The sequence below is a fragment of the Coptis chinensis genome, chromosome 6, assembly GCF_015680905.1.
Source record: "Coptis chinensis isolate HL-2020 chromosome 6, ASM1568090v1, whole genome shotgun sequence".
Lineage (NCBI taxonomy): Eukaryota > Viridiplantae > Streptophyta > Magnoliopsida > Ranunculales > Ranunculaceae > Coptis > Coptis chinensis.
In genome coordinates, this window is record NC_141461.1 from 92,458,543 (window position 1) to 92,475,759 (window position 17,217).

Consider the following 17,217-nt stretch of genomic DNA (forward strand, 5'->3'; position numbering starts at 1 on the left):
TTTTCGATAATGACTTATAAAATAAGTCAAACAACTATATATCTTACAGTGCTATGTATTGACTTTTAAGCTCGAAATAAGTTGCGAAGCAGACGCAACCTACGTATACTCCTACTACTATCTAATATTAAATTGTTAAGTAAGCGTGTTTTGCATAATAGTTAGAGTCTACCTTCACATTGATCCTAGATTAATAGTAATACACATACAAATTAGAACCGATTGAATTGGAATTTTTTATTTAATTTTGAGGGAAGAAATGGGACACCCAAACGACAGCCACCAATTAATAATTCCAAGAAACCTGTCTAGATGTCCCACACAGACCCTCTCGAACATTAGGAACTGATCAAACGATTCCATGCGTAAGCGCTGAGCCTGCTATCAGATACATTGAACTTGGACACTCTAATTTTGGCCTATATAACTACCATAGCCCAACGAACTGTAAAACCATTCAACCATAAAATCTTAAGAATCCATCCCAAGTCTCAAATATAGTTTTCTTGCAAAAACAAACCATGGCTCCAAGTATAGCAGCTTCCTTCGTTACTTCTTCACCCAAAAAACAACAACCAATGATGAAGGGTAGAGGAGAAGAAGAAAAAGATGAGGCAGCATTGAGTTTAAGAAAGAGAAATGAAGAGTTGGAGAAAGAATTGCATAACAGTTTGGAGAGAGAGCGGAAAATGAGGGAAGAGCTTGAGAGAACCACACACAGGTTGAGAGTCGTGGAAGATGCAGAGGAAAATCTTTGTTCTCAGCTTGGGGAACTTGAGGCCGAAGCTGTCGACCAGGCTAGATTATACCATGCCGAGATTAAGTCCTTGATGCAGAGGCTATCCCAAGCTCAGAAGCTTCTTCAATCCGCAAATATTGTCAAAACTTCTCAATTGTAATGGAAAATGTACATGTAGTCCATCTTTGTCCCATGCACTATTTTTTTTTTTTTTTTTTTTTAGATCATAGTATGTATGTAGTTTTATGTATATTTGGAAATGAGGAATTTGTGTTTTCTTGATTATTTTGGAATTTAGAACAGAAGTTATTATTTTGGTTTTCCCAAAGAACTGACCATTGACAGTATATCTGAAACCTCATAGATAATCCGGCCCGGCAAAAGATCCACGTTGGTGGTCTATGTATAGCAAATGTCACATGGCATTAGGTAGATGGAAATTGTGGAATTGACATGATTATGAATCGACTCTATGGTGCATGTGATTACTTCAAATGAAAGATATTAGATATGTGAAAACTGGACAAGAAATAGACAGCCAGGGAGAGCCTACGAGGTCAAATAGTGGTGGTCAATTTTCCAAACTTTTAGATTAATGTTAGAGCATCATCAAGATATTAGATATGTGAAAACTGGACAAAAAAAAGACAGACAGGGAGAGCCTACGAGGTCAAATAGTGGTGGTCAATTTTCCAACCTTTCGATTAATGTTAGAGCATCATCAACGCGTTTGCCTAAAAAAAAAAAAAAATTGGGTCATATCAGCATTTTGTGTCAGAAAAAATTGTTAAGATTTCATTATGTATCAACGCGTTTTTTTTGTATCGTTTTCTATTTCGGACCGGTATAGTTTTTCGTTTGAAAGTTTTTGTTTTTTGCACGGACAACCGGTATAGTTTTCCGTTTGAAAGTTTTTGTTTTTGGCACCGGACAAGTTATTCCGTTTGATATTTTAATTTTTTTTTAAAACGGCGCTACTGAAATTTGAGTTTTTTATTATTAAAAAAACAAAAAAATTGTCCCTTCCCAAAGAAAACATTTAAAAAAAAAACTTAGCATGGCTAAAATTCAATTTAAAAAAAAAAAAAAAAAAAAAAAAACGGTTTAATGGAAAAACTTGTTTTATAATTATGAGTATTTTGATTGTGAATTTAACAAATTGGGATGAAATTGCTAAAAAAAATTACTACCTGTCACATTAGATACAATTTTTAAACAGTACGTTGATGATGCTCTTAGATAAGAAATGACAATTGCCAAAGGTAGGCACCACAACAAAATATCCATATTATTGGGAAGTCGATCAAAGTATCAAACAAATTGACCAAGTTAGTGCCCAATCTTTACTGCCGGATAATACGAAGTACTAATAACGCAAATAATCAAAATGGTATCAGAGAATGCATTTCCTCATCTGTTAGCCGATGAACGGGTTACAGCATCAGTGGCTGCTGGATGCAATTATCTACCGAGTCCGATTGTACCATTTGATTTATTCAATTTACATTACATCATATATCTGGAAAGGTTGAAATTATTTTCTACATTTCAGAAATCTTCAGCTGCAGACAACGTACTCTGACTTAATCAAAGTCTAACAAGCCATTTGACTCAGAGTTATATTCCCACCATATTAGCATTGAGGTTTAATGTCTATGGATGAAGGCAAATTTCTGTCAATCTTTATATTCGGTTAGTAGCTGGAAAGTTTTGATAGAAGTACTAGAAACTTATTCATCACGAGTGCGTTAATCCAACTGTCTAGCTATATTTTGGCTGCATTCTTTTGCATGAGTGCAGTACTTGGTTTAGTTGGCTCAAGCATCGGATAGCATGCTCGCAAAATACACATAGATGGTACCCAGGCCAATATATGTTGTGTCGGCACTTTCTGTCCAGATTTTGCATGCATCAAATTTGCTTCGTAAAGATTGTGATCTGACAGTCATCGAAATTCACCAATGTCTACTGAGATTTGAGGGCTTGACATTTTATTCCATACTAAATTTACGTTTTTGAGACCTCGGCGTGCACTTGCGACATTATCCCGACAACTCATTGGCACGGTAAAATATTCGACAGTCATCGAAAGAAAACAACTCAATTTATAAATACTGTCTACCCATTATCTATAAGCCCAAATCAATTGGAGGCGTTAACAATTTATGAAAATTTTCAACAATTTAATTTACCGCGAATTGTTGACTTTTTGGTAGAATTTTGGATAGATCCCATAGTATTGATTACATTTAACAAAATTACACAAACTCTCCAAACAAAAACTTAAAAAATAACGACAACCATCGGATTGGAAATTTTTTTATTAGATAGATCAAGAATTTGAACTTTGATATGTGGCACAAAATACGCAACCTAAGTCAGAGAGGTTGGACTTTAAACCACAGTTTTTCATGGCTATTGGCTCCACCAAAAGAATGATAATGACTTTTGAGCTATAAAATTATATTTCTTTACATGTATCCAAGATGACCCTTCCACGGCTCTACTTATTATGATGTCAAGAACAGTTCACTGATAACTTGGTTTCAATTATTTCAAGTATCAGAAACCTTCCATTGCATACAGAATGGGCCACAAACGTTTCCCGTCACAAAAAGAAGCTCCAGTAAAGACATACTCCATTTTCAAAGCAATGTGGATCACCATCTTTAAGAAGGTGACAGCCCTCTCTCAGTGGAACATTATAATCTCACTTGACGTCAGGATAACAATTTACACACTTCCATACCATGTCTTCTTCCATTACTGTAGGGGTTGGGCTCTGGTGAACACAAAGACTCCTCCACCGCCGACAGCACGCCCCAAAAGCATATTTCCATCTAGATAGGATAAGTAGTATAGTCCGCCGGCTGACTGCCTGTACTTTCACTAAATTTATTACTTAATTCAAATTTGAAAAAAGTGTGCAAGTGTATAACTCCAGAAATAGTGGAGCATACCTCCCTGGGCTTGTGACTGGAACCCGAGCTTTAAAAGTCTGTAAGAACTGCAAAATCTGCAGCATAAGCATTCATGCAATTCAACATGGGGATTTGCTTCAAAACAGGTTATATATAGATCAGATATACGTTTTGTATTCCCCTATAAACCTAAGCAACACTACTTTTATCAGCATTGACTACTAAATTGATTCTCATGTAGTGCCACCAGCAAAAACCAACAAGATCAGCAATTGTACAATAGCTTCATTGCACCACCAAAAGGCTTATAAGGTAGCTTAAGATACAAAGCCAGTAACAGAACATATCTAAAATGTGAACCATTACTGATCACCAAAAGAACATAAAGAATATGAGATGTAGTTTACCTGTAGACTTAAAAAACTCCGGGGCAATAGTGCAGGAGCAATTAGGGCTTGCAGGTCTTCATTGATTTTTATATCTTGAACAGATATCTATATCATCACACGGATATTCTTCAGACAAACTGACAATCAAATTATCAAGAGTACTGCCATATATGATTTGAAAGCTAAAAACCTTATCTAGGAGAAAGTTTACTTAACAAGTCAAACGACAGTAGCACTTTAGTGAGAACAAAGTAGTAGGAAGAATTAGTTTCCACTAATGAAGTAGCCACACTTTCTTTTAGGGTGTCTCCGGTTACAACTTATATTTAGAGAAGAAACTCATTTTCAACAATTTCATCTTTAAATAACTATTAACAATTTGTCATAAGTACACTTTTCTATTTCAACTAGTACCAACCAGAGTAAAGTAAGCATCATCCTAAGAAATGTTTTCTTCGGTCACTTTTTAAACAAGATGCAACCTTGAATTTAAGTTCTCTTTTCTCCATTTTATGCTCTCTTGCAACACAGTTCTTTACTTTCTGTACCATGTATCAAGCATGGTTGTAGCTAATATTACGAACAATCAATCAAAGTACTCAGTAGAGTGTTCACTGTAATCTAGAGATTGTACAAGTTTTACCATTTGAGTGTAAGTATAATAAGCATGTCTTCAGTCTTCTAACCACATAAATCCATGAAAATCTTAAGGCTCTGCAAAGTTCAGTTAACGTAACGTCTAATACGATTATCATTTTTGAAGCCACTTCACATTGTACTCTATATACACACATGTCAAAGTTCACACAGATTCTTTTGTAAGTAAATGGACAGCTAGAGGGAATCATTTCATTTAAGTCTTCTTCCAAATAAATGCCAGCAAAGAAAAGAGTGCAAAATAGTTAGGCACTTGCGCCCTCAATTGACAAAGATGGAACAAATAAGTTCAAGGTTTAGAGGTATCCAACCCCTGCAGTAGAATGAATTTTTTATTACTAGTTCCATTATAGATATTAATAAAATGTGGACATATATGTAGGAATCAACCTCTTCAAACTGAAGGTATATGTTACGCTTGGAAATGACCGAGAAATTTGCGGAAACAAACAATGTTGCACCTTCCTCTTCCTGTAAACAGAGCAAGAAGAGTAGAAGCAAAATATGAGGATGCAGAAGGGATAGAGTATGTGAGAGAATGTAATGGAAAATTGGAAACTAAGTTCATTTATTATTATTAATAAAATAGGGGTAAGAGACCTCTCAAAAACCCTGCTTTCTGATAAAAAAAAAAGTAGAAGCAAAGATAAACGAAGTCTACTTTGTTTAATCTAAAAGAATTCTCATAGGACAGTGTTTTTAATTTTGCCTCTTCGATTACGGTTGGCTAAAAACTAGGAATTATGATCACTATTTTGTAACCACAAAACTAGCCACAATTTTGAACAATATTTTGCATCTGTATCTGTCGTTATGCAGACACTGAACTTTTATGCCAACCAGGTCCAAAAGATCAAATGGAAGCTAAAAAACATATACCACTGGCTCCGAGATCTTAATGCCAATGAAGATACTCAACTATCTAAAGTTTCAAAATGACGTTTGGACGCTACAAATACATGGCAGACAGGCAATAATTCTTTAACTACAGTGAACTTAAGTGGAACCTTTAATGACACACTATGGCAGATATCATATCATAAGAAATATCACAGTATCTTTAGAAGTGTCACATAAAGGAAAAGGAAACACAATTTGTTCCTTATAGTTACCCAGTTCATTCTTGCCCAATAATAATGAAAATGGATATACTGTCTGAAAATGGGTGATGTTTGGAGGAGGGAGAAAGCACAAGTAGATCAAAGACATATACAGTATGCTAGGAATCAAGAATATTGTCCGTAGTTATCTCCCACTGTTCACAGTTGGGCAAGGGAATGCAAGAAAATACCTCTAACAAAGTAGGAATGCTCCAACGGACAACATTACGGACAATGCCTCCATCAGATTGATCCCGACATTCAAATTTCTGGAAGATTTGTCCAACCTGCTCAGATAATAGTAATTATTACTATAAAATAATACCAATAATAATAATAATAACAATAATAAACCAGAAAAGGAAAGAGTGAAAAAGATAATTATATAGCTTCCCATATCAAGAGCTCTGATTCGTGAAATAATTAGTTGAAGAAAATAGACATTCCAAGTTGCCATAACTTAACAATCAAGCTCCTCACTTATTTGAAATATTTATAAGTTCTTACAATCAGGTATAATTAGCTATAATACGGAAGCACATATAGCACATGAAAGCAAACTTAGGCGTATAATAGATTCCAGTCTACTAGAAATTACACAAAATATGTACATATTTCGTCCGACAGGTTATCAACGATAGGCTTTATTGGGATCCAAGAGACAATGAGTAAGATGCTTTTGTGTTTGAAGACCTGCTAGCCTTTTAGCTATGAAAGTTGATTAGCAACTAATCTCTTCTCCCAAAGTTTACTACCATCCAGGCCTAGATCGTCCTCAGCGATAGTTCAGCAAGGTGCCCAAGGGCTCTCATGAGTCTCACTTTGAATGGAAAGTGAAAGTTGTTAAATTTTGTACTTTGAACAATATCTCTATCCACATTCTCCATATTAAGAGCAACATTTGAAGCTTTCATAAGGACCTCAATGCGTATCAAGACCATCGTGCAACCATCCAAATTCATCCCAACTTACCACGTATCTTCATCTATCAACTAAAATTAGATCAAGGCTTCCACTCATTTTAGGGAAATTGTGTATAAGGGGAAAAGTGCTCTTGCAACTTCAGTCACTTCTCAGCATTTCCTGCCTGAGTTGTTGACTATCACCTGAACTGACCTCACACGATAGGACTGCCTGGGCCAAGGAATTCTTGGACTGAAATTCTATTGTTTAGATTGAATTTAGTGGGAACTTTCCCCGTTCAATGCTCTAACCCTACTCATAAGAACTTGTACTAACCCTACTCATAAGAACTTTCCCACACGATTAGAACAAATTTTGGAGTAAAAACCTTCCACAAAACAAGAGTGATCCAAAATTACGTAATAAGAAGAAAGTTTGCCAGGGAAAAACTTTCAAGAAATCAAACATGCCCTACGAGATTAATCTAATACCTAGGCTTAAATGGAAGCCCCCCAAAGCACAGACACCACTGTAACCTAGAGGTCCTGGTTTCGAATCACAGAAAAGCTTCTCCAAATGCAGGGGTAAGTCAGATTAGAAACACTAAGAATGATTAGTAGGGGATTACATAATATATTCTTTCTTTATCATTTCTTCAACAGAATTCTAAATCAACACTAATCCAAAATCATACAACAGAAACCACACCTAGCTAAAGAAATTATGATTTCAGATAGGCTTTGATGTTTGATGTGGATAATGTATAGTTAATCAGTAAATTAAGCCAAAGCACATAAATTACCCTTTCCCGAACCACAATTCAAAATCAACAAATGTAAAGTAATAATATACCAACACGTCCAGCAAAACGGTCGGCACAAGGCCATAATCATATCTATATTTTATAGTACGTGCTTATCAATAGGTATTGATCAATGGCGAGTAATGTTTACTTATATTCAATAAACTAAGCTCACAGCATATATTGGTAAAGACAATTAGGGAGTAGAGAGTAAAGCAAAGTAATAATAAGTAACCTGAAAGAAGGGAAAACGCGCGGCAGATTCAAAGAGCACAAGCACATCCGGAGCTGAAGTGTATTGCAAACGCCAAGTGCCATCCAGTTTATTCAAATCAATGGATGTACCTGCATCGTACTTCTCGACACAGACCAAAGCTTGTTCAATGGAAGAGCGTTGGTCAAGAGTAGTGACAAGGCCACGTTTGGTGTCTTGGATTTCTTTCAGTAAGTCGTGTTTCTTGCTCTCTAATAATAACAACTCAGACTCCTTTCCGGCCTGACAACAAGCCAACAAATAAACAAAACCGTTACTAACTAATCATTAAGTGATAATAAAAAAAAACGAGTTGCAAAATATAAAAAGAGTTACAGTAGAGGTATCTTTGGGCGTTGCAACAGCTGAGAGACATAGAAACGGTTTATTCTTGTGAAATGAGACTTTACTGAAATGGGCTGGTGCAATCTGCTGCTTATTCTTTTGAAGGAAGTGGTGATGGTTGTGGACAAGTGTGGTGCTGGTGCTGGTGGTGGTGGTACTGTGAAGGGACAAATAGGCACAAGGCGATGATGACAAGGAGCCCATTCTTCTATTTCTAAGACTTAAACAACATCACATACTTGTCATGTGGTCATGTGGATTGAACACTGTACAACTAGGGGTATCTAGTATCTACATTCAGTTTGTTACCAGATATAACTAACTCTAACTAATAAATGGCAATTTTCCAAAAGGGACAGGTACAAGTTGTCAGTTGCTTAAACTCTGAAGAGTAAAGACTATATATATATATAACTGTAGAATTTGTATCCAAACTAGAAATGGTACTTGTAAAACCTCCATTTAGCTACAGACACAAGTAAATAAATGCAATCCAAACTCCCAAAAGGATCTTTGTACTGTACAATTCATAGATAGGCAAAAACTCTGTGGCTTCTCTATAGCCACGTTGAGTTAATGCCGGCCTTGGAAGTTTCTAATGAAACTGGGCTTACTCAGGCCCGGCTTGAGCGAAGCATATAAAAATTTGGCACGACAAATAAAAGTGCCTTCAACAGGGCCCAAAAAAATAGTATTAGTAGAAAAAGCCTATTTGGCAAATCACAAGTAAAAACCAACCAAAAGCCCAAAAACCGGAAATTCCACAAATCACAATAAGCAACGGAAATATCTCCTCATATTCTTTTGACTCTTTCTTCATTAATTATTTTCGTAAAAATAGGAAATAAGATATATAATAAATGAGCATTATCGAAAAAAGAGTACTGGAAGAGGGCCGCATTTGGCTGTTTGCACAGGGCCATTACTTCTTTTTGTGGGCTTTAGATGATGAAAGATGAGAGTGATAAATACTGATACTACCAGTTGACTTAGATGAGTTCTAGAAGATTTTTACAGCATGTGGTGTCGGCATTGGTGAATAAAATATACTGTCATTTAAACAAAGAGTATGCTTCCAAGAGGTAGGTTATCTTTATTTATGGTTTATACCAAGTAAAGCATCATATTGACTTTTTAAGTCGAGCTAATCAGTCACTATACCCTACATGGCTACTTTCCTTCAAGTCATAGACACACTTGAGAACAATCCTACCAGTCATCCAACATTGTAGATTTGCAATTGCTTGACATCAACCCCCCAAATGGTTTACAAATTAACTGGACCGACCACAGGACCACTGCGTACGGATTTCGTTCAATGATTGTAGAATAAGTTAAGCTCATGTTAAATATGGGTCGATGTTTGGAGACCTCGACTCCCAACATCATTCGGTCCAAGACTAGATCCAGATGACCAGACCTGTGAAACATAACGAATCTTATCTTAAAAGGTCAAGTCCCTAGTAGGTAAATATTTGCTTCACCTCCGTCCAATGAACCGCGAATAGATCAAATTAATAACACAACACATGCAGTTCACGAGACATTGAAGTAAAATTTAATCCATATCTTATCAACTTCCACTCCGTCTCATTAATTCCACGTGAAGTTTGAAGGAAATTAACATTGGCTTACCTACCGTCTGACTTGAGGGCAGGCTATTTTAAGCAAGACATTTTTGAGAGAAGGTCATGAAAGATACATGCCAATTTTTTACTTCTCGCCTGCCTACCTACTCAGAAGTCAGCACCAGACAATCACAATAAAATACAGTCCCAGACTCCCAGTGATCAAATCAATACATTAAGAAGAGTAATGCACAACATTTACCCAAAAAAAGAGCAACCAGAACAGCCATCTTGGGGACAAGTATTTTTAACACGAACCAGTCACCTCTGCAAAATGCACGGTTTCCCAGATACACACAAACAACCGCAGAATAACAACAGGCGGGCACACAAACAATTTACTTTTATTTCTTAGAATCAACTGTAGCATGACAAAATACCACTACTATTTACAGATTACAAATTCTTTGGTCATACATAAACGAGCAGCTTAAACTCGAGGCACTCTCAAACGGAATTTCTTTTTGATGAATTCCCACAATCAAGGAAAACTAACATCAGAATGTACCAATGGAACGTTCTCGATCCCGTCAGGTGCTCTTACAGCTCTTACAGGATACATAATTGGTGCTGTTCCTATTGTTGGATCCTGACACTGCTCCTATTGTTGTATCCTTACACCTCATTAAATTTGATGGAGATTCACTTCAGCCCTACAAGAAAGAGGAAAAGAAATATCAGAAACTTAATACATCCTCAGAATGCAGATAGGTAAAACAATTGTGACATAAAAATGTCATTCAACAACAATCATATTCTGCTTGGACAAAAGTAGGCCCCTCCCAATCCTGCAAAATCAAAATGAAATCTAGGAATGAATATATCACCACAGCCAAATACTAACCAGAAAACAAGAAACAAAACACTTAACAGCGACCTGCAAATAACATTTCAACAAATCAAAAAAAAGAAAAGAAAAAATAATCATAATAATAAATACAGAAAAAAGACCTGCAAATAACAAGAAAGGTTAATAGAACATTAAGTACGTAAAGTTTCTACCCGGACACATGCCATAACAAGTCCTTCGTTTTGAACCAGCACTAAAACCTGCACTACATCCAAACAACACTACAAAACCTACGATCCATCTACTCTCAACTTTATACAACTTGTGAGTAAAGTCTGATACAACACCCTTCACCTAAAACCTAGAACGCACCATCCCTTAAGAGATTGATTACAAGCAAATATCATAACGAACAAAGAAAACAACAGATGCAACGCATTTTCATTCCTATTACAATAATTCACAGTTGTAAGAATTCAAACATATGCAGGTGTATAACATAGAATCAACAACAAAGAGCAGACAATACAAACACACAGATGATTGAAGTTAATCTCATAAAAGTGGCAAGAAAAGCAAGTCCTAAATCATAATAATAAAGTCATGAAGAAACTGAAACGATAGTTAATTAAGTGAAGGTGATCAGAATTTAGAGCATTATAAGCAGTATCCAAGTTATAAGGGCTACATTCCAAAATTAACTAGAACGAACACATAAGTTCCTACATACTAGAAGAACGCATAGGTTCCCACTTATGCCTCCATAAATGTTTTTGACTTCCATTCATGTCCCAAGACAATGTAATGTGAAGAAAAACACATAAAGAAAAATCCCCCTTTCAACTAATTAACTCATATCCATGCCATCTCCAATTTGACTGCAGATGGAGCGACTGCAGCAAAAGACCTCTCAAAGGGAGAGGGATGAAACTGAGCATCACGCCTGCGCTTAAAAGCACAGCTGTCAGGGGAGGAACTCTCCACTTCGAACTTCCTCCGCACACCTCTCACCGCTTGCATCTCAGTCGAAGTAAGAGGAAAAACCTGTCCACTCACTCTGCAAAGGGAGCTATGGTTATCATAAAGGATTCTCTGGTTACAGTTTTTGTCACAAATGTGTGTAACACCAGTTAGCTTGCAGAGATACATATTTCCACAGACATGTTCATTTTGACACTTCCAATCACATTTGTGAGATGGAATCGCCCCATCGCGACCAAGTATACTCGACAAAAAAATAACATTGGTGGATCCAGCAACCATAGATTTTCCAAATACCTCCATATCCCTCGCTTTATCTGATCCAGAAAAAGTTTCAAATTCCCCACACACCAAAAGACCTTGCCCGTTTGTTCTGCATAGCCCGACACACAAGGATTAAAAAACTGTTGTAAAAACCAGCCCAAACACCCCCGACACTAAGGATGAATTCTAAATTGTTTTCCCTAGATCTAATACTCATATAACATAAAACTAATAGAAAAATGCACACAAATACACATTCCCTCAAAAACTGAACTCATAGCCAATATATTTAAATATGAATACAATGATCATACATTTACAGACATAAACAGTAGTAAACACAAAAAAGATCAAAACTTTAGACAGGATTAAGAGTGTAAAGACAAGTCATACAGCTATATTTACCCATAAACATGTTAAAAAAAAAAAAAAAAAAACCAGCCCACCCCACATGTTAACAATACTCAACTTGGTATACTATACAAATGAAATGAAATGAAATGAAGATGAAGAAGAGAACTTACATGGTTGAGAAAGCTTCCGTGAAATGAAATGAGGAAGAAGAAAAATGTGAAGTCACACCAACCAAGAAAAGAAACACTTCTCCTAAAGCCGCGTGCAAAAATAAAACTAAAAACTAAAGAAACGACTTCCATAGGAACGAGGTGGGTTTGTATTTATAGGCAACAACTAAGCTGTTACTTTTGGATCCGTTGTTAACGGATCACCAGATCATTCAGCATCGACATTCACGTCAAATTAGGATCAAATTCAACTTCTTCATTTTCATTTCATTTTTCTTCACATGAATTAAAATATATATTAAATTACCGGTGAACACGTACGTAGCATTTCGTCAGTTTCTCGTAAAATGTCAAGTCCAAGCCCAAGCCCAAGCCCAAGTCCAGTAGAATGTAGTCGAGTTACGGATCTAGCCCAACCCAATAAAATAGATAAAATATGGAGCATACTGGGCTTTTTACAAGATGACGCTACTTTTTTGGATATCCAGTAGAATTTTATTCTTTCAAGGAGTTTGTTCAAGAGTGAAGACATGCCTTCAATCAGCCTGGACGGCTGGAGTATATGCTGGGTCTGTTCTTTTGATTTTTACTAACTCGGAATGAGACATATATTAAGAAGTAAGAACTAAGAACATCTCTAGGTGGATGCAAACATGGAGGCATCAAGTGTCTAGTCGCATTCGTAGAGACAAATTTGTTGTTTTGTGTGACACTCCTGCGACTGTTTCGCGTGACACTCCCACTGTCCGAGAGTGTCGTGTGGGGTTTTTTATTTGGGAAACTCTTCTACTTTTTTAAGCAAAACAAAGTTTTAATAATGTAAAAAAACTAACTTGAAACCCACTTTAAACAATAAAAATATCTAAAAGAAAAATGGATTCCACCATTAATTAGATTTGCTTCTACCACTTAGAGTTGGTCATTGTTTGAAAATATTTGCCTCAAATTTACATTCCAAACGAAACCTCGGAATTCCGACCAATATTTCAATTTTTCAAAAAACCAAAATTCCAAATATAAAATCAAAATATTAATTATTTTAAAATCAATTAAAATTCCGAATATGATAGGGGTTGATGAATTTCAGTTTTTGGATTTGTCATAAACCGAAATCCCAAACTATGCCTCCAACGACTTAGAGATGCTCTTAGGAGAAAAAACTAGTTCTAAACTTCTAATGACTATTATGATATACTTAACATCCTGTGCATGACTTTTGAATACTTAACATCATGAAAAAATGCACCACGAAGCTATGGTTATGCTTGATTGTGATTTTCTTTTTTTAAGTCGAGACTTTTGAATACTAAACAACAAGGAGTCCTAGATATTTAAAATAAGATGGCAGTGCTTCCCCCAGTCATAATTCCATAAGCATGCATGACATTTTCCACTGACCACCATCTTAAATTATTCTCAAGTGAAGCAAACTAGTCATTTAGTGCACCAATACGAACTGACGTTATAAACTGTCGGATTTTGTGACATGAAAAAGTACCAACGCTTATGCTTCGTTTGTATAGAAGACTTTTTTAAGAATATGATTATAGGCGTTTCGTTGTATATTATCACCTTTTTGTGCAATTTTAAAGTGACAACAAAGTATATGTTTTTGGATGATTAATTGCATCCTGAAGCTTAATTAGTAGAGAGTACATGACTACAACCGATACCTTCATTTGCTGGCGTAGGCCGTAGCTGGTCCAGCCTAACAAAACAGTAAACCAAATTCAACCAGACCAATAGGTATCAAATCAGCTTGTCCATTTTAATTTTGTCTGTACTCTTCAAGAGTGAAGACATGTTCCGAACCAAGAAAAGGAAAGTTGTAATTTGAGTGACTGAATGTTTCATGAAAATACCAAAAGGCTGACTGAGATAATTAATGAGAGATTTAATTGGAAACTTTTTAAGATTTTAGCTCCATTAAAACGTCGCGAAGAGTTTGAAAGAACAGAAAAGTTGTGAATTCACTGAACATTTTGGATTCACAAACTGTTGGAATTTTGTGAATGGTCTTTTTGAATTACACAAAAATTGTCTACGGCTCTATGTTATGACACAAACTATAATAAGTGGGTGTAAATGAATTTGGAAGACCTTTGTTCTAGTGGTCAAATTTGAGGTGTTGCTCAGTTAGCATGTCTTTCTCGGACATTTCATATGGGAAATACAACAATAAACCTGAATGGGCGGCGCAAATTGCTACACAGCACTAATCACATTTACTTCTTTTTTCACTTCCGAATTAGTTGGTGAAAAGCACAACTTGTGGATCTCGTGGATCAGTCACAGCAGAAATATACACTACCCACAGGCCAGATCATAAAAAACTCTTTACTTCTCCTCATATACATCACTGATTAAACAAATTAATATTACTAACTTGATAGTTGATACACTGCTTCATTTGAACAATATATGAATTGGTGCTAGGGCTGGAAATGGAGTGGGTTCGGGTCGGATCAGACTATATCCATTTGGAAGATCCATTTTTTCAATAGTAAAACCAGATCCGGATCCATGACCCGAATGGATCCAAAATAGCATACCATATCCGAACTATTTTTGTAAATGGGATAATCGGATCCAATAAACCTGAATGGAACCACAAGTTCTCAATCACCCACGTGTCTACAAACAAGAGAGACCTATTATTATTTGGAAGATATATTAACAAAATTTTATATTTTGGATTGGATCTAGGAGGATCCAGAACCGTTTAGAAATAAAACCATATTTGAACCGAATTAAAATGGATAATCCATATCCGACCCATTTTTTTTATTCGGACTCATTATTAAGGTCCAAACAAATTGAAATGGGTTTGGATCGGGTCGGATTCGGGTCAAAAACCCGCACCATTTGAACAATATATGAATTGGTGCACTACCGCTTTATTGTACCTAGTGCATGGTATCTAGACTCCAATGCTATATCTTGGAATACTATGAATCTCATTTGTCAAAGAAAATGATAATTGTGGCAAAACAGCACCTATCCACGTGTGAATCCACCATTAATATTTTCCCATAAATACAGGTACCATTTATTTCACCAAGTTGCACAGGACTCTCTCCTCTTTTTACCTTTGCGGTGTCTTCTTTTCTTCCTCGTCACACTCATTTCTCCAAACAAGAGAAACAAGGAAGTTGATCAGAGAGTCTTTCATTCTTTCAAGAAGTCATTAAACAATGAAGAAACAGGTTCTTGATTATGTGTTGGTGCCTATGGGCCTTGTTTTCATGGTGGGTTATCACGTATGGCTTCTCTACCGGATCAAGAAGCAGCCCATGAAGACTGTTATTGGTATCAATACGATCAACAGGTGTATTTGGGTTCAAACCATGATGGAGGTACTAATCTCTTATCAGTTCTTCTTACCATCCATGCATCCATCCATGTTTTCGTCTTTGAGTTCTTGGAATAATCGTATATTCACATTGCATGGCTAGTAATTACCAAGGTACGAAATGAGTTTATGTAGGCCATGTGTATGTTGAGCTATCTTTATATATTCCACGTGTTTATGCCAAGATATAAACAACCTTATTCTTCTACTTTTTCTCTTTTGCATGTTGTTAAAAATCTGTGAGAATTAGGGTCTGTTTGTGTAAAAGAAAATCTAGCAAAATAGTGCTTGGTATTTCACGGTATATATATATATACTCTATAGTATAAATTTCCTTGATCTTTTACTAGAGTTTCGTTATGAGGCATACCAGAAAGTTCAACATTGGCGTCTAGTGATGTACAGTTGTATGAGCTGATATTTTTAAAAGTTTCAGTAATATTTTGGATGTTTGGGTGAGGTGCCTTGCAGCCCTTTAAATTTTTTACATATCCGAGGTTTTAAATTTGGAATCATGCTTGGCTAATTTATTTTATTTTTGTTTTTGGCTAAGAACTAAATTCATTGCCAGAAATGATATGAAACCCCTGTACTTTTGTTGCCAATGACAAATTTTTACACATGAATGATTACACCTTATTCCTTTAAGCCTAAAACTTAGTATTTGTTCAATTTTTCCCAAATGAAAATTTAGATTGTCAATTAATGCATTAAATTTTGATTCGTATAATGTGAAATTTTTATGTTGATCTGAATGGAGATTAGGACCCATCGAAGAACGGAGTATTAGCAGTGCAAACACTAAGAAATAACATCATGGCATCAACATTGTTAGCCTCCACAGCAATCATGCTTAGCTCCATTATAGCCGTGCTCATGACCAGCAAGAACGGTAATCACACACAGAGCCTACTCTATGGCGACGAAAGCGAGCTCGGTTTCTCTATCAAGTTCTTCGCCATTTTGGTCTGTTTCTTGCTTGCATTCCTATTGAACGTGCAGTCTATTCGGTACTATAGCCATGCAAGCATTCTCATCAATGTTCCTGTCAACAAGATCACATCATTGGCATCAAAGTCAGCCCATCTAACCGTTGAGTATGTTGGAAAAGCTGTGAATAGAGGGAGTTATTTTTGGTCATTGGGCTTGCGTGCATTCTACTTCTCTTTTCCACTGTTTTTGTGGATCTTTGGGCCCATACCAATGTTTCTTTCCTGTCTCAGTCTTGTTTCCATGTTTTATTTCTTGGATGTCACCTTCTTTGAAGTTGGTTCAGCTGTTGTGGTTGATGATGAAAAGGATGAGGAACAAGGGATGTAAGTTTTGGGGGCAGGTGGCAGGGATCCAGTTCAGGGAATATCGAGCAACCGGATTCAGATTCAACCCAAGTTGAATCGAATTGGATTGTTTGGAGTAGTGTAGAAGCTAGCAGTTTCAAGGTACTTACTACTACTGTACAAGGGATCATTCTTATTCCCAATATGTTCTCTTATCTCTTTAGCTAATGAATGAGTTCTTTACCAACAAGGGCGGACTCAGGTTGATTTGCTATGTTGCTTGAGCTTTATT

The 17,217-nt window shown here is 36.2% G+C and overlaps 3 protein-coding genes and 1 pseudogene across 4 annotated transcripts; 2 read left to right on the forward strand and 2 right to left on the reverse strand.

Moving 5' to 3' along the window:
• The first annotated feature begins 436 nt into the window (after positions 1-436).
• On the forward strand, positions 437-1,024 carry LOC147495469 (protein RESPONSE TO LOW SULFUR 2-like). Its single transcript, XM_086564132.1, has one exon. It carries the CDS (start codon positions 522-524, stop codon positions 897-899), a length of 378 nt encoding a protein of 125 aa, XP_086420258.1. The 5' UTR covers positions 437-521; the 3' UTR covers positions 900-1,024.
• Positions 1,025-3,172: 2,148 nt separating this feature from the next.
• On the reverse strand, positions 3,173-8,435 carry LOC147495470 (Plastid-lipid associated protein PAP / fibrillin family protein). Its single transcript, XM_086564134.1, has 7 exons — positions 8,101-8,435; positions 7,747-8,007; positions 5,998-6,093; positions 5,097-5,177; positions 4,068-4,154; positions 3,700-3,755; positions 3,173-3,617 (listed from the first exon to the last, which is right to left on the reverse strand). Exons 1-7 carry the CDS (start codon positions 8,311-8,313, stop codon positions 3,503-3,505), a joined length of 909 nt encoding a protein of 302 aa, XP_086420260.1. The 5' UTR covers positions 8,314-8,435; the 3' UTR covers positions 3,173-3,502.
• A 2,701-nt stretch (positions 8,436-11,136) lies between these two features.
• LOC147495471 (uncharacterized) lies at positions 11,137-12,436 on the reverse strand (annotated as a pseudogene). The gene is made up of 2 exons (XR_015197511.1): positions 12,297-12,436; positions 11,137-11,881 (listed from the first exon to the last, which is right to left on the reverse strand). The product of XR_015197511.1 is annotated as an uncharacterized LOC147495471 (transcript).
• A 2,746-nt stretch (positions 12,437-15,182) lies between these two features.
• Positions 15,183-17,175, forward strand: LOC147495472 (TRP-like ion channel protein (Protein of unknown function, DUF599)). The gene is made up of 2 exons (XM_086564136.1): positions 15,183-15,652; positions 16,414-17,175. Exons 1-2 carry the CDS (start codon positions 15,491-15,493, stop codon positions 16,966-16,968), a joined length of 717 nt encoding a protein of 238 aa, XP_086420262.1. The 5' UTR covers positions 15,183-15,490; the 3' UTR covers positions 16,969-17,175.
• Positions 17,176-17,217: the final 42 nt, after the last annotated feature.

Coding starts and splice junctions, on each gene's coding strand:
- LOC147495469 (XM_086564132.1), top strand. CDS start 522: ATGGCTCCAAGTATAGCAGCTTCCTTCGTTACTTCTTCACCCAAAAAA.
- LOC147495470 (XM_086564134.1), bottom strand. CDS start 8,313: ATGGGCTCCTTGTCATCATCGCCTTGTGCCTATTTGTCCCTTCACAGT. Junction 6,094..7,746: donor CGCGTTTTCCCTTCTTTCAG/GTTACTTATTAT, acceptor TTATCTGAGCAG/GTTGGACAAATCTTCCAGAA. Junction 5,178..5,997: donor GCATTCCTACTTTGTTAGAG/GTATTTTCTTGC, acceptor CTCTGTTTACAG/GAAGAGGAAGGTGCAACATT.
- LOC147495472 (XM_086564136.1), top strand. CDS start 15,491: ATGAAGAAACAGGTTCTTGATTATGTGTTGGTGCCTATGGGCCTTGTT. Junction 15,653..16,413: donor GGGTTCAAACCATGATGGAG/GTACTAATCTCT, acceptor AATGGAGATTAG/GACCCATCGAAGAACGGAGT.